The sequence below is a fragment of the Eufriesea mexicana genome, unplaced genomic scaffold, assembly GCF_001483705.2.
Source record: "Eufriesea mexicana isolate 0111107269 unplaced genomic scaffold, ASM148370v2 scaffold1312, whole genome shotgun sequence".
Classification (NCBI taxonomy): Eukaryota; Metazoa; Arthropoda; class Insecta; order Hymenoptera; family Apidae; genus Eufriesea; species Eufriesea mexicana.
The window spans coordinates 217,955-231,337 of NW_016909446.1; the positions used below are offsets into that span (position 1 = coordinate 217,955).

General features: G+C 53.1%; 1 protein-coding gene across 1 annotated transcript in view; it reads left to right on the plus strand.

Annotated features, from left to right (window-relative positions):
- Window positions 1–13,383, plus strand: part of olf413 (DBH like monooxygenase olf413) — a 160,329-nt gene that overhangs the window by 71,464 nt on the left and 75,482 nt on the right. The window contains exon 2 of the mRNA XM_017900668.1: window positions 3,842–4,119. Coding sequence (XP_017756157.1) covers window positions 3,871–4,119 — 249 coding nt within the window. The 5' untranslated portion in view covers window positions 3,842–3,870. The remainder of the gene's footprint in view (window positions 1–3,841; window positions 4,120–13,383) is intronic.

Genomic DNA, 13,383 nt, shown 5'->3' on the forward strand with positions numbered 1-13,383 from the left:
CTCTCTCTCTCTCTCTCTCTCTCTCTCTCTCTCTCTCTCTCTCTCTCTCTCTCTCTATCCCGTTTACCCTCTTCATCGTCTCTGCACCAGCGTTCTACCCCCCGTACCGTTCCCCCATTTTCGTTTCGCGGACCACGGCTATCCTCTCAATTCGAGTTGACGCTTCTCCGTACGGTCGAGCGATTCGAGTCGTCGCGCGACAGCTGCTCCTGCCGATGCATCACCTCGCATCCGGTGCACATTACACCGCTGTTACTGTTAATTGAATCGATCGTTTTCAGATTGGCGGTTGCTCTACTAGCACCGTAAAATCGACGAAATCACGTCGCGCATGCTGCATGCATAAGCGAGGATCGCCGCGGGGTGAGCGCGAGCCGATCACAGGGACACTGCCGCGCCGCCACCGCCGCGACGGCCACCACCGCGACGCCATCGACGCGTCATAAACGAAGCGCACGGTATAGTCGAGCGCGTCGCAAATTCGGTGTATCAGGCGTCGAGCCGGTTCGAGGAACCGGATAACGATTCGACTTAACGCGCGTCCATTTTCCACCGTGTGCCACCTTTGCGGGAGAACGGCTTGTCCGAATATCGGGAATCGACTCTCATCCCTTACGGATGATCTCGCTTTCGAGCAACGGGTCAGCAGCGCTCGATTAGAACGGTAGCCAAGCGTTTGCGAAGCTCGCGCGACGACGAGAATTTCTCGCGAGGGTTTCGGACGCGGAACCGGGCTAAGACGACTAGGTAAACTATGTTCGTCAATCCGGTTAATGGATCCACGCTGCTCGCAAACTTTCCGCTCGAAATATGCTCGGCTATTAAAGGAGCAATTAGAAAGAAACGATGGCGAGACAAGCTGGTCGAGCGCTCGAAACTCGGCGCAATTCCCACGACACAGTTTGATCGTGGGTCGAAGTTTGACTATTTGTATGACCTTATTTGAGGTTTCTGGTCCTCGGGATCGAAGTTCCCTGACGCTGCGCCGCGTCAGAAATGATTATGTTTTAGAAGACCGTGTACAATCCTCGCAAATTACTCGGTCGCTTGACCCACTTTCCAACGAACCGAGTCGAACTCGTTTCAAAATCGAGGAGATCCGCCTTTCCAGACGTCTTGTTCGCGTCGTACCCGTCGAGATCGCAGCGGGAAAGCGAGGAACATCATCGAGCTCCCGATGGCGCGGCAAATATTCCGCGATGTTAGTACCGCGCGCGTATATCGCGCGCATATCGCGCGTACGCGTGCCTCGATCACGCGAGGATAAAACGTTCGATCGAGGCGTAAATCGCTCGAATCCAGATTTCGTTCCAAGATTATACGAATCAAAATTTTGCTGCATTTCCCGCGAGCAATCGAGTCTTGTTACATAATTGGGCGCGATGCGATCGATCCGATCTGGATCAGAGGAATTACCGAAACGTATGCGCTTTAATCGTTTAATATCGACCAATTAAAGATTCGCCTATCGCGGTGCGGCAGATATAAAAAAAAAAAAAAAAAAAAAAATTCGAAAACGCCAACGGCTCGCTCGAATTATCGATATCGCCGAATCGAACCTTCTCCGCGTGGTTCGAACCTTTAAATTACCGTAACCGATCCTGGTCGGATCATTTCGAATTCGTGCGAACGAGTGGCGAGATAATACCTGCCACCGGGATTACGTTGGTTCGATTTCAAACGGAGGCAGCGAAAAATCGCTGTCGCGTATTATCCGGGCACGCAAGAGGACGCGCGCATCGATTCCGATTACCGCGCGTGGCCACGTTGCTTGAACGGCCACGCATTATACGCCCCTGTGTGTCGCGTCGTTAATTAAAACGATCGGTCGCGGATCCGCGGTCATTTCGCGGTGTTCGAAATTGCGCGGAACACGTGGTCGAATCTCGAAACGAGAGAGGTGGAGGCGGTGGTGTGACCTGGCGTGACGCGTTTTCCAGACAAACGGAAACACACCGAGGCGCGGAGTCGCGCCTGTTGGACCGATCGGTGATCTCTGTGAAACGCTTAATTCTCCGCTTTTCCCAACCGCGCGCGAAATGAATAGTTCAATGGCGCGGCACCACTCGTCTGACACTTGGTAACTGCGTCGTTCCCCCGGATTTGCATCGGCCCGTTCAAGCGTCACGCGATTGTTACTGTTAATCGATTCGATTGCTTTCGAATTGACAGTTCTCTTGACAGTGTCCTGCTGCTGATTTACCGGCGGATGTTTGCACACGGCCATGGACAAAAGAGATTTCGCCGCTCGGCCATCTGTTTTTCCACCCTTTCTCTATCGGCCACCGCCACCGTTTCCCCGCGACGATTCTCCTTCGATCGTCGCCGTTCGTTAAATTTTTAATCCACGATCGAGATTCCGTTCGATTTCCTCCGCGCTCGTTTCTTCACCCTCCGCCGTCGCCATTACACACCGCGGTTACCAATTTTTTCCACTTTCCGTACCACCACCGTCGCTTCCTGCGTCGTCGACGCCGACGTGCCCTATTCCGCGAATGCGCTTCTTCTTTCGCACCCCTCGAAATTCGTTGCCGCGTCTTGCTTGATTGCCACGAATAACGCTTTTCTCCTCTTTTCTTTCCCCGCCTGCTTTCCTATTCATCCACCCCGGCAAGTTAATCGCGTTATATACCCTTCCTACGCGCCGATACATCGCGCTGGCAATAAAGCGAAATTGATAGCCGGCGGATCGATCCGCGAATTCACAAAGGAGCCTAAAGCGCAAGAAGAATAATACCGGCGATATCGGTACCGATCCTTGATAAGTCGAGTCGCTTTGATCACGAATTAAGGTCGACATCAATCATCGTTGGCGAATCGAGTCGGCGATTAATCTCTCGGTTTAACGCCCGCTCGTCTAGTAGCACGGGAGTCAGAGACGCGGTAACGGGCCCATTCGTGAAATAAATCAATCCTGTCGTACCCCTTTCCTCCCTTTCTTCCTTCTTCTTTTCTTCCTTCTTCTTCTTCTTCTTCTTCTTCTTCTTCAACTTCTTCTCCTCCAACGACGACAACGACGACGAAGACAACGGCGGTGGCTTTTCGCGAAGTCGCTTTAACGTCCGTGACCAGAAATTCTCAACCGTCCACATAATTTCCCGGACGTTTGCAGCTCCATTGTTTCGTCCTCGTCTCGTAACGGGGACGCGCGAACTCTTCATCGGGGGCAAGTGGCGAGGCAGCGAGGTCGGACGGAGAAAAGGAGGCGGTACGGTAAAGAGGCTAATACGATTTTACGTGGGAAACGAGTGAAAATACCGGGCGAACGTACACACAGGGGCGTGCTTAAGCGCGATAAAATGGGTCGCATGCGAAATAGGAAGAATCGAGAGGCACCGGTGGCCAACTGCCGTTTCCCGCATAGATGGCGTCGAGTCGTTTTAAAGGACCAAGTGGCCGGCCCCGTCCTTGCCGGATAGGAGAGCTAATGGCGAGATATCTCCGTTGAAATATCAACGGGAAATACACACCCGGCTCGTCTATAGCCGCGTAAAACGCCTAAATGGCGGTCTAACGATCCTGCTCTGGCTTGGAATCCCGCGTTACGACGCTCCTCGCGCTCGACGTCGCGCGACGAGCGAGGTATCGATACGCTCGCAACGTGGACGCGTTAAAGCGTCGATATTAACGACGGAAGATAAAATATTTTCCGCGTAAGGACTCGAAGCACTCGTAATTACCGGGCTTGCGCGCCGTAACGGAAGCTGTCCGATGGGGTTCCGTTACGTCGCAAATTGGCAGGTTACGAGAACGCGGAGGAAACCTTGTTCTCTTTTCTACGCCGAACGACGTTTGATTCGAGAATTAGAGCAACGCTAACGTCGTTTCTCGTTGATTACAGATGTTCTGAGATCGCATCGGTCGTAAAAGATGAAGGCCGTAATCGCGTCGTGTCTGCTCCTCTTCGTCGCCGGCGTACTCTCCGTCGAGTGGAAACACAGCGCCATCCTGGACAATAACTTCTTGGTTCTTTGGACGCCGGGCGAGAGAGACGTCATGTTCGAGATTCAAGTGAAGACCCTGGGCTACGTGGGTCTCGGCTTCACGAGGGACGACGGTAGCATCGGGGCTGACATGGTCATTGGATGGGTGGACAACAACGGACAGCTCCATCTCCAGGTAAGCGTTCTTAAGAGCCTCGCGTTATTTTCTTCGCGATCCTCGTCGTTCGTGGCTCGAGTTTCTCCCTCTACGAGCCGAAGCTCGCAATCTCTCGCTGTCCGAAATTATCGACGGTCCGCGATCGTAATCGGTTTCTAGTCCAACGCTCGGTACCCCGAATCGAGGAAAAGATTCCATCACGCGCAGCGATTATTTTCGTCGGACCACGTCCTAGCCAAATTACGCTCGTTCCTGGAACGTTGACGCGGAATAATTTCGACTAATTACTCTTAGGCTACCGCGATCCCGCTGCGGCGAATGTTGCACGGATGATCGTCCGGAATACCGGGGCCGCGCGTTTGCAGGGGGAACGCGCATAATGATAGTCCTTTGCGAAGATAAGTAATGGGTTTCTCGTTTCGATCGGTGCATCGGATAGTTATCGATCTTACCAACTGAAGCCGGCGGCCTGTCATTACCCGTGCTCGTCATTTTGTACGACACTCTGTCCTTTTATTTTTCCCCGCGCGATTACCTTGGACGATTTCCAGTCACCGGGCCAGGATGTATCGCCTCTGTCGAGACGATATATTTCGGCACCGTGTATGCCGTTATCGATGAAACGAATTTTTCCCTGGCGCCGAAGCGCAATGGTAACCATCCAAGGAGAAACGCGACGGGAACGCGCGTGCACGCTCGATGAAATGGACGAAACGAATCTTTCGCGTCGTGCTCGGTACACGGTTAAAGAAAATGACGGCCAAAAGTAGCTTCTCGATTTCTGCTTAACGCACGGAAGACCGTGTCGCGTAGATGCAGACGATGCACGTACGCTCGTGCTCGAAACGGTGCGCGCCGGAAAGCCAGCAGGAGGCTTCCATTTTCCGGTGGACGGCTAGAGCTCGATAAATTAACAGAGCGAACATCGCGCTCGGTAGATAGGACGAGGGCACGTTGCGTCGGTAAACGTTGCGAACCGGTTTAATTTCGCTAGAGGGGGCATAAAGCGGACGCGTATAGAATTTTCGGCGCGAGAGAGAAAGAGAGGGAGCACGGTTTATTTTCGAGTACTGTTAAATTTAAAACATCGTTATCCCGCCGCATCTGTTGACGCAAACCCTCCTCGAGAACCGGACTCGAGGGGATTACGCCGTTATCCTCCCTTTCATCAGCATTACGCGGCTGTTGTCACTTTACTCGGTTCTTCGTAACATCGGAGCCTAGAAAGCGAGAGAGAGAGAGAGAGAGAGAGAAAGGGAGGGGCAGAGGTAGACGTCAAAGCATCGTTCGTTTCCTTTTTTCTCTTTTCCCGCGTGGCTTTTCCGTGTGACGCGAGCGGGACGAGCAGCAACGTTACACGGACAACCGCGCGGACGCTTTGCCCGGTCCCACCCTCGCGTGCTCATTTGCACATTTGTCGTCGAATATTTCTTTTATCAACGGCTCTCCTCGACCACGTCGCTTCCATCGTCGGCCTCGGGCCGCTTCGCGAGGAATTTCCGACGAATTCGCCGAGTTGCGCGCATCGCGACTGTCAACCGAGCTCGCTCGCCGACAGGCGTTCCTCCTTTTCTCCGATTACTCTTCCTAATTAACGACGGCAATTTTCCCCCGCTGCGATCCGCTCGCCGCGGAAACCGACTATAATCCTGGGATCGCGCGAGCTCCGAGACAGGATCCGTTCCGCGCTCGAAATAATAGACCCTTTTCCATTACGTAAGTTGGAGGCGGTTCGATCGATAATCGGTAGAAGAAAGATTCCGCTTCCGATCACCGAGATACGGTTAAATTCGCGGTAACGAGGGTGAAACCGGCTCGGGAGGGAAAACAAGTCGCGGCTAGGCGAGGTTAATTAAAGACTCCTTAAAGCAATAGCGAGCGATAGAAGATATTTGTTCGCTCGGCCGTTTCATCACGGCCGAACAACCGTGCCGATGGTTATGATTAATGCACGTTCTTGTGCCGCCCATCGTTTAACGTTCATTACATAATCGACGCATTGCGGTTCAAGTCGGTTGCTTTGTAATCGATACTCGTTAACATTCAATCGGCGCGGTGGGATCGCGATGAAAAATGACATTCCGCGCTTCCTGTTATTAAACGTCGATTACGAACGTTCAAATTTTCAGCAATCCCGCCGAGCCGGAACAATCCCGACCGATCGCCGTCGCGCACCGGTCGTAATCGACGTTAACGAGACGGAGAGTTTTCTCGAGGGTTTCTCGCGAAATGGAGAGGAGCGGTAACTCGCGCGGCACATCGGCGCGTCTCGCATCCGCGCACCGCACGAGGGTGGCTCGTGTGGCGGAGGATGCAATATAGGAAAGCAATCTTCTCCGGCGACTAGAGCGCGGGGTAACCGAGAGCAGCGGTGGGTCGGTGCTTAGGTACATATCTACGTAGGTAGGTAGGTAGGTAGGTAGTCAGGCTGCAGATCGCGTCCGTCTCGCGTGTCCGCAATTTTTCCGGTAGAATCGTTGGCTGCTCGTTCCATAATGCATGCCGTGCCGCGCAATGCTCTATGCGATGCAGCCGTCGCCGGACGTTCTCATACACGCGGCTGGATGGGATGGCTGGAAGAAGAAGGAAAGGGAAGAGCTCGCGAAGGGACACGGAGCGAGAAGAAGGGATCGAAAGGACGACGAGCTTGCCTCGTGGAGAAAGGGGACGAGATCCGCGACGGCCAATGGGAGCGAGAAGGTTTTTCGTTATGATCGTAATCTCAGAAGCAGAACAGCCGCGGGCAACCAGACCAGCCAGACGACCGAGCACCGGACCGCTAGCTAGCGCTCCATTTCTTGTCCTTATAGATGCCCGTTTCGTCGCAACCCCTTCTCGCCCTCTCCTCGTGCTCACCTCGCTCTACCCCGTCATACCAGTCCGATTTCTTTATTCGCGTGGTTTAACTTTTCCCTTCTAAAGTCACGGGGTGCACGTACTCGGTCGTGAGGCAAACGAACCGAACCCCTCTCTCTCGCGACGTATGGTAATAACGCGGAACGAATGGGGTTCGTAGGTCGTAACGCCGATGATCGCGAGTCCATCGCGCTCGATTTCGCGGTAAGCTTTGTATTCGCGACTGATTAGCCGGGTGAACAGATTCGATAAGAGTAACGTTCGACGAAACAAATCGAACTCGATTAAAGATGTGCGCTTCTTGATGCATTTGCCGCTTCAGGCTCCGGCTTTTGTGCCTTCGACTACTTCTACCCGCCCATACCTTCAGCCGGCTGAATTCAATTTTCCTCGTCTAATTCTTTTATTCGCTTCGTTTAACCTCCCTCTTCCGTTCGGCACGTCGTTTCAAGGCGGATCCCTGTCTATTCGAGGTCTTTTCTACCTGGAATACTTTCCGAACGTGGGATCGCGACAACGCTGGCTCGCGCGACCGCGACCGTTCACCCCCGCTGTCGGACAACCGTTCGATTCGTTATCGTTAAAAGCCAGATAACGTCCACTCGCTCTCCGCCGGGCCATATCGTTTCAACGCTTAATTAAAATTGCACGAGATCGCGCGTAAAACGTTTAACACGAGGCGGTAGGGAGAACGCTGAAGAAAATAAACGGGGGTGCTCGAGAATGCCGCCGAGTACTCTGATTAATATTTACCGACTTTTGCACGGCAGTCGTACGAGGACCACGAGAAAGAATGTTTCGAGAAAACGTCGCTGCAGTTGGCACGCGGGTAAATAATGCAGCGCGATAAATCGCGAGCCAATTCGGGCCGCCTTGCAGTCGGTCCTCGCTAGATTCGAAGAGAAGTATCGCGAGGCGGGGGTAGTTTGGTCGCAAACTCGGCTAATGCGCGATTATTTCGGTCAGTCGTCGGCAGCAGGTCGTCGTGGTACGAGCCGGCAGCGAAATGGTAATGAGATATCTCTGGCTCGGTTAATTTCGGTATCTGTTCCAGTCCTATCCTTACTCTTGCCTCCTCGACCTCTCACCCCCTGCACTCTGCCCTCTTTTGTCTCTTTCTCTCTCTTCCTCGTTCTTCTCGTTCGCCTTGCTTTTCTCGCACGCACGAGGAGTCGAATGTAATCACGGTGTGAGACCGTGAACGCAGGACAGGGGTGAGTACTCAGGGGGGCGATGGAAAAAACGAGAAACGACCGCGGCATTTCGCGCAGAATGAAATTCCTATTCCGCATTGTCGGCGGTTTGCCACTGCAGTCGGCTAAAGTGGCTGAAAAAGGTCGGCGGAATGGGATGAAAATGCTGCTGCAAGGCGAGCCTCCTCTGTACAGGTCGATGCATATTTCGACGTCATCGTCGTCGTCGTCGTCGTCGTCGTCGTCGTCGTCGTCGTCGTTCTTTCCGTTCCACGGGGGGGTGTAACACTTGCACGAAAAATCCATTAACCAGCCTTTCGGACGATTGCCGAGCAAATAGTCGTTTCCTAATTCCACGCGGAAATTTTTTAATCCGCCCAAACGACCAGGGGGATGTAAGGGATCGAGGGATGCTCTCGCGGATGGCAAGAGGGGTGGACACGGGAGGCGTCGGACATTTTGGACGCCAACCAAAGGTTCGAGACGGCGTCCGAACGCGAACTGAACCACCCTCGCGTTCTTACATGCAAAATCTATTCCGATCTAGGAGCTTCGGAATTTAGATTGGAGTTTAGCCTGGCCATATGCGGACCGAGGCCAGCGGTATGCATGAAACGGACCGCTGTTTTTCGCAGGATATGCGGAATAACTTTCGTCTAAGATCCCTGATAGTGGCTTTCGCTATTGGAATATAAAGCAGGCCATTTTCATTCCGATGAATTTTCGTTGTGTGGGTATAATCGAAAGACGGAATAACTCGCTCGCGTACGTTTTCGCGATACATCGCACGCGCTTACGGTCTCGCAAATTTATTTTACTACTTCCAACGGTGTTCGATCGATCGTTGTCCACGGTTGCGCGTTCGATCGGCAAAGTCGAAGGATTTCGTACAAATTTCGAATAATCTAGAATCGCATCGGTGTACGTCTAGTTCAGTTTCGTAGATCTGAGTTGGGGGAGAAGCCTGGCCGATGCGTACGTGGCAAAGCAAACGAACGATTCCCTTTACCTTCGTACAAGACGTCTTTTTATTTCCACATGGTGCCTTCTCAACTCGCGAAATTCGTGCAACCGAATCGTACGTCAACGACGGGTCTAAAAAGCGTGGATCGTACGTTAATCGTGGACCCGCGATCAACGGAAACGAACAACACCCGGTGGTGTATGAAAAGGATTGGGCTGGATGAAAGAGGATCACGGGGCGGTCACAGCCGCGCCCGATTGCAAACGTCGGTGTACAGTGGTACACAGGGAAAACGTTTTTTTCGGCGGTCGCCGTGGAAGGAGAGGCCCGAAAGAATTTGCGGATATTTGCGAACGCGTGTCCACATTGAATTCTATTCGCTGTTTGCAAACACGGTCCGCGCGCGACGGCTTTATTGTGCACGGTGCACAACGCTAGGGTCGCCGCGCCGCCCAGCTCGTACGTGCATTCCGACTGTTTGGTGAATAAATGATATGTTTAGTAATAGCACGTCGCGGCGCGCTACTCTCGCGGCGTACACGGGAACGAGCTGCAGCGAGCAGGGAGCTCTCGGGCAAACAGTCGGCCGGCTGAATAAATCGCGAAGGGACGTCGAAATCCGCAAGACCCGGCGTGCTTCGATAACGATATCGCACCGCGAGAATAACGATTATAAAATAAACTGGTCGGGCGAAATAACTATCGGCAGATCCGTATCGCGTTTTACTCTCTGCTCGAATCGTCCGGGTTCCATCACGGTTTCTCGCGACAAGAACGATTTCGCCGCTGACCCGATTCCGCGTGGTCCCAGAACGGGGGGCGGCCTCTGGGTCGTTTTAAAAAAAGGCGAAAAAGGGGGGCGCGTAAAATTACCGGCGTGCGCCGGTGTAAAGTCGTCGCGGAGCTCCGAGACTTTGCCTGCGCGCGTAGCACGCTCGGTCGCGGGAACGAGACAGCGCGCGTGGACGTGGTTTGTCGGAAGAGAAACGGAAAGGAGGTCGGAAAGGAAGAGCAGGGAGGAGATGATAAAAATGCCGAAGCTCGCGAGAGTGCTTAGCGGAACGGTGTACAGCGTTCTCGCGTAAAAATGCTAGCGATGCATTTGCATGCGCGGGCGGAGCGGATTCGTGTGCGGCGCGTACCCACGTCGGAGAAAAGTGGCGAAGAGGTTGGTATGCGGAGGGCAGAACGGGAGGGGCGGGGGCTGGCTGGTGGTGTAGCCGTGCAGAGGCTATTCCCGAGGTACTTCCAGCATGGGATCCCCCCAATGCGATTTTACCCACCGTAAATAGGATTCAGCGTAAATGCAGTTACGTCTATATACGCGCGTGCACACAGGTGCGCGCGTATACAGGTATACGCAGCTTACCGTAAATGATGTCGCGGCACTGTTTAAAAGTCCCTTCGTCTGCCCACGGCGTCGAAACCTAGCGGCAGAATGGCGGGTTCGTTTCGGTAACGCGGGGTCGCAACGAAAATCTCCGCTGCCAAGGTACGGGGGCGCTATCGCGGTAAATGGAAATCGTCTTTTTGATCTCGGCCGGTGAATAAATGCTTTGTTTCTAACTACGGCTCGTTAGTGGGTCAGAATGGCGCTGGCGTTTCCAGGGCGAGGTAAGCGCGAGGGGGTGCAACCACGGGGTTAAACGTTGCCGCGTTTAACTTGGCCCTGGTTTTCGCGAGATATTTCGTCCCTCGCGGTTTATTCCACTTCTCGGGATTTCGGCGTAACGCTGGAAAATCTTTGGGTCGCGGATCGACGTTGTTTCTCGCGTGTTTCGCGAGAAGAGGCCACCGCGGCCGTACGCTTGGGGGGTGGTCTCGCGGAAATTTCACGAGAATATCGCGTTTGCTCTGTTCCTCCGTCTCGCCGTGCGCGCTTGTGTCTCTTCCCGTGCTTTTTATTCGGGTCGCCAGGATCGACGTGGACGCGAACTGTAACGAAACAATCAATACGAGTGTACGGCATTTAATATCGTTATTTGGATTGCTCGACGCGCAGTTACTGCGGGGAAATAAAGCGCTCGGACAAAAGATCGAGCTCACCTGCGCGCCGCGCATCGATGAACTCGCGATCGATTTTGCATGCCGCGCGCGGGAGAGGCAGGGTAGCGTTAATGTCGAACGATGGAAATAATTGATAAGATCACAGTCGGATATTAGTTTAATTCCATCGAGTTGGAGCTGGATCGGGAAGGGCGGAGGAATTTTTTCCCCCTTTCCGCTGTACCTTTCATCCTTTTACGTCTCTTCGCATTTTATCGCGCCAGAGAGCTATCGCGAAACGAGGACGCGCGAGTGCAACGGTCGATCGCTTTTTGGCGATAAACGTTTCGGTTAGTCAATTCCATTATTGACTCCGCGCCGGTACTTATCGGATCAGAATAGAAGCCGTGTTATAGCATTCGAAATGAACTCCGCGCTGCCTCTGGTTCGGCAGTCCGGCGAAAAAGGGACGGTGTAAGAGGTTTTCCGTCGGATGCGAATCTCCAGCTATCCTCCGTCGTCGTTCACGTCGAACCTCGTCACGAAATCAAAATTCCCCCCGCGATCGACTATTTAGAGCTCCATCTGTAGGGAATGGAATATCCGTTCAACAGTCTCGGTCCGTACCGAACCTTTCGGATAGAGTAAAATCGAATACCACAAATCATACGGACTACGTGACTCCTTTGATATCTCCCTCCGTGTAAATTATATTATCCTCGTGGACGTTCGAGAAATGTTTTAAGATAAAGCTCGCGGAACGTTTTGGCGCGAATAGAATGGAGAATGATCGTCCGAGATCATTTCGCGATTCCGCGACGGGGAAGAAAACTCGTTTTGGATACATCGACTTTGCGACTCGTTCGGTGGACGCTCGAACGCGTCAGGGGATGCTATCGATTTTGCGATTTCGGTTTGCACGAAAAGTAACGCGCAGCGTACTCGCAATTTCCACGTTAGACCCCGAACGTTTTATTCCACGATTAAATCGCTGTTCGTATTTCGGGAATTTCCGGTTAACCCGCGAGCAAGTGAAACCGCGATACCGTCGAATAAATATTCGTAGAACGGCGATGGTCGAATCCGTCGATTTCGTAACTTTCGTGCGGCGTTCTAGCGCAACGAAGAGCGCTGATATCCGTATCGGGAAGAGTCGGAAACGCTCGAAAGTAAGAAATTAATTTTCGCTGTAAATCGCATTATAACGACCGCGGTAATTACGTTGCTGGCACTTTAGGTGTCCGCCAAGGAACCGCGTAATTGCATTCGAAGTGGGTTTTGTAGTCTGTCGCGAAATGTATGCCTGAAAGGACTCCGGTGGAAGACTCTCTCTCTCTTGTGTACGAATGGCTTCAAAAGATTTCTCGGCCCGAAGCCATGCCTCGCATGCCGATTCGTCTCTCTCTCGTCGTCTTTGCAGCAGTTCGGCGCCCCGGGCTGCGTCTAGACTCTCGAGACGAGATTACTCAGACCCAAATCCTTCCGAGAAGGACCATTTAAATCTTAAAATTCAAACGAGTCCTCCGGAACTGTTCTAATGGCGCTAATACGATTGTCCTTACGACTTGGCCAGAGCAATCGAATCAACCCTCTCTGCTTCTATCAACCCCCTCTTTCGTGTATAGCACGCGTGCTACGCGTACGCGCTCTTCTCCTATCTTTGATAGCTAATCGGGAAAATTTATCGTGGAATTCTTCGTCGTCGAATTCGCTTTCTCGAGAGAAGAAGAATTTTCGAAATTCTCACCACGCAGGAAAGAAACCGCGCAGCTACGTTTAAACCCGCGAGCCAGCAGCTGCCGCTGCACCTCGATTGGCTAGTGGAGACTACTTCGCTTACCTTAAGCCGTGCGTTTGGAGTGCTCGCACAGCGAGGTAAGCACGTTTTGAAGCTTCTTCGCGTAAAAAAAAAAGAAGAGAAAAAAGAAGAGAAAAAAGTTAAGCACGAGATACGGTCTCCGAGTTCCCCTGAAAAGCTTCGTACACACGGGTGAAAGGATCTCGAGGCAGGGAGAGGATCTCCCCTGTGCCGCTAGAGCACGTCTCGGTCGCTCATTATGCAGACCGTGGCTCGCGTTCCCCGCAATTCCACGGAACAAATATCGTTTCGCGGCAACGGGACGCAGCGGCGCGTGTTCCGCTCTCCCGCGGGCTCATTAAAAGTCCGTCGAAGCGGCGACGGTGGTGGGTGGCGTCGGCGGCGGTGGCGGTGGCGGTGGCTACGGCAGCAGCAGAGTCGTGTGGCGGCCGTGAAATCGCGTCGCGGCGTGGCCGGCACGTGCA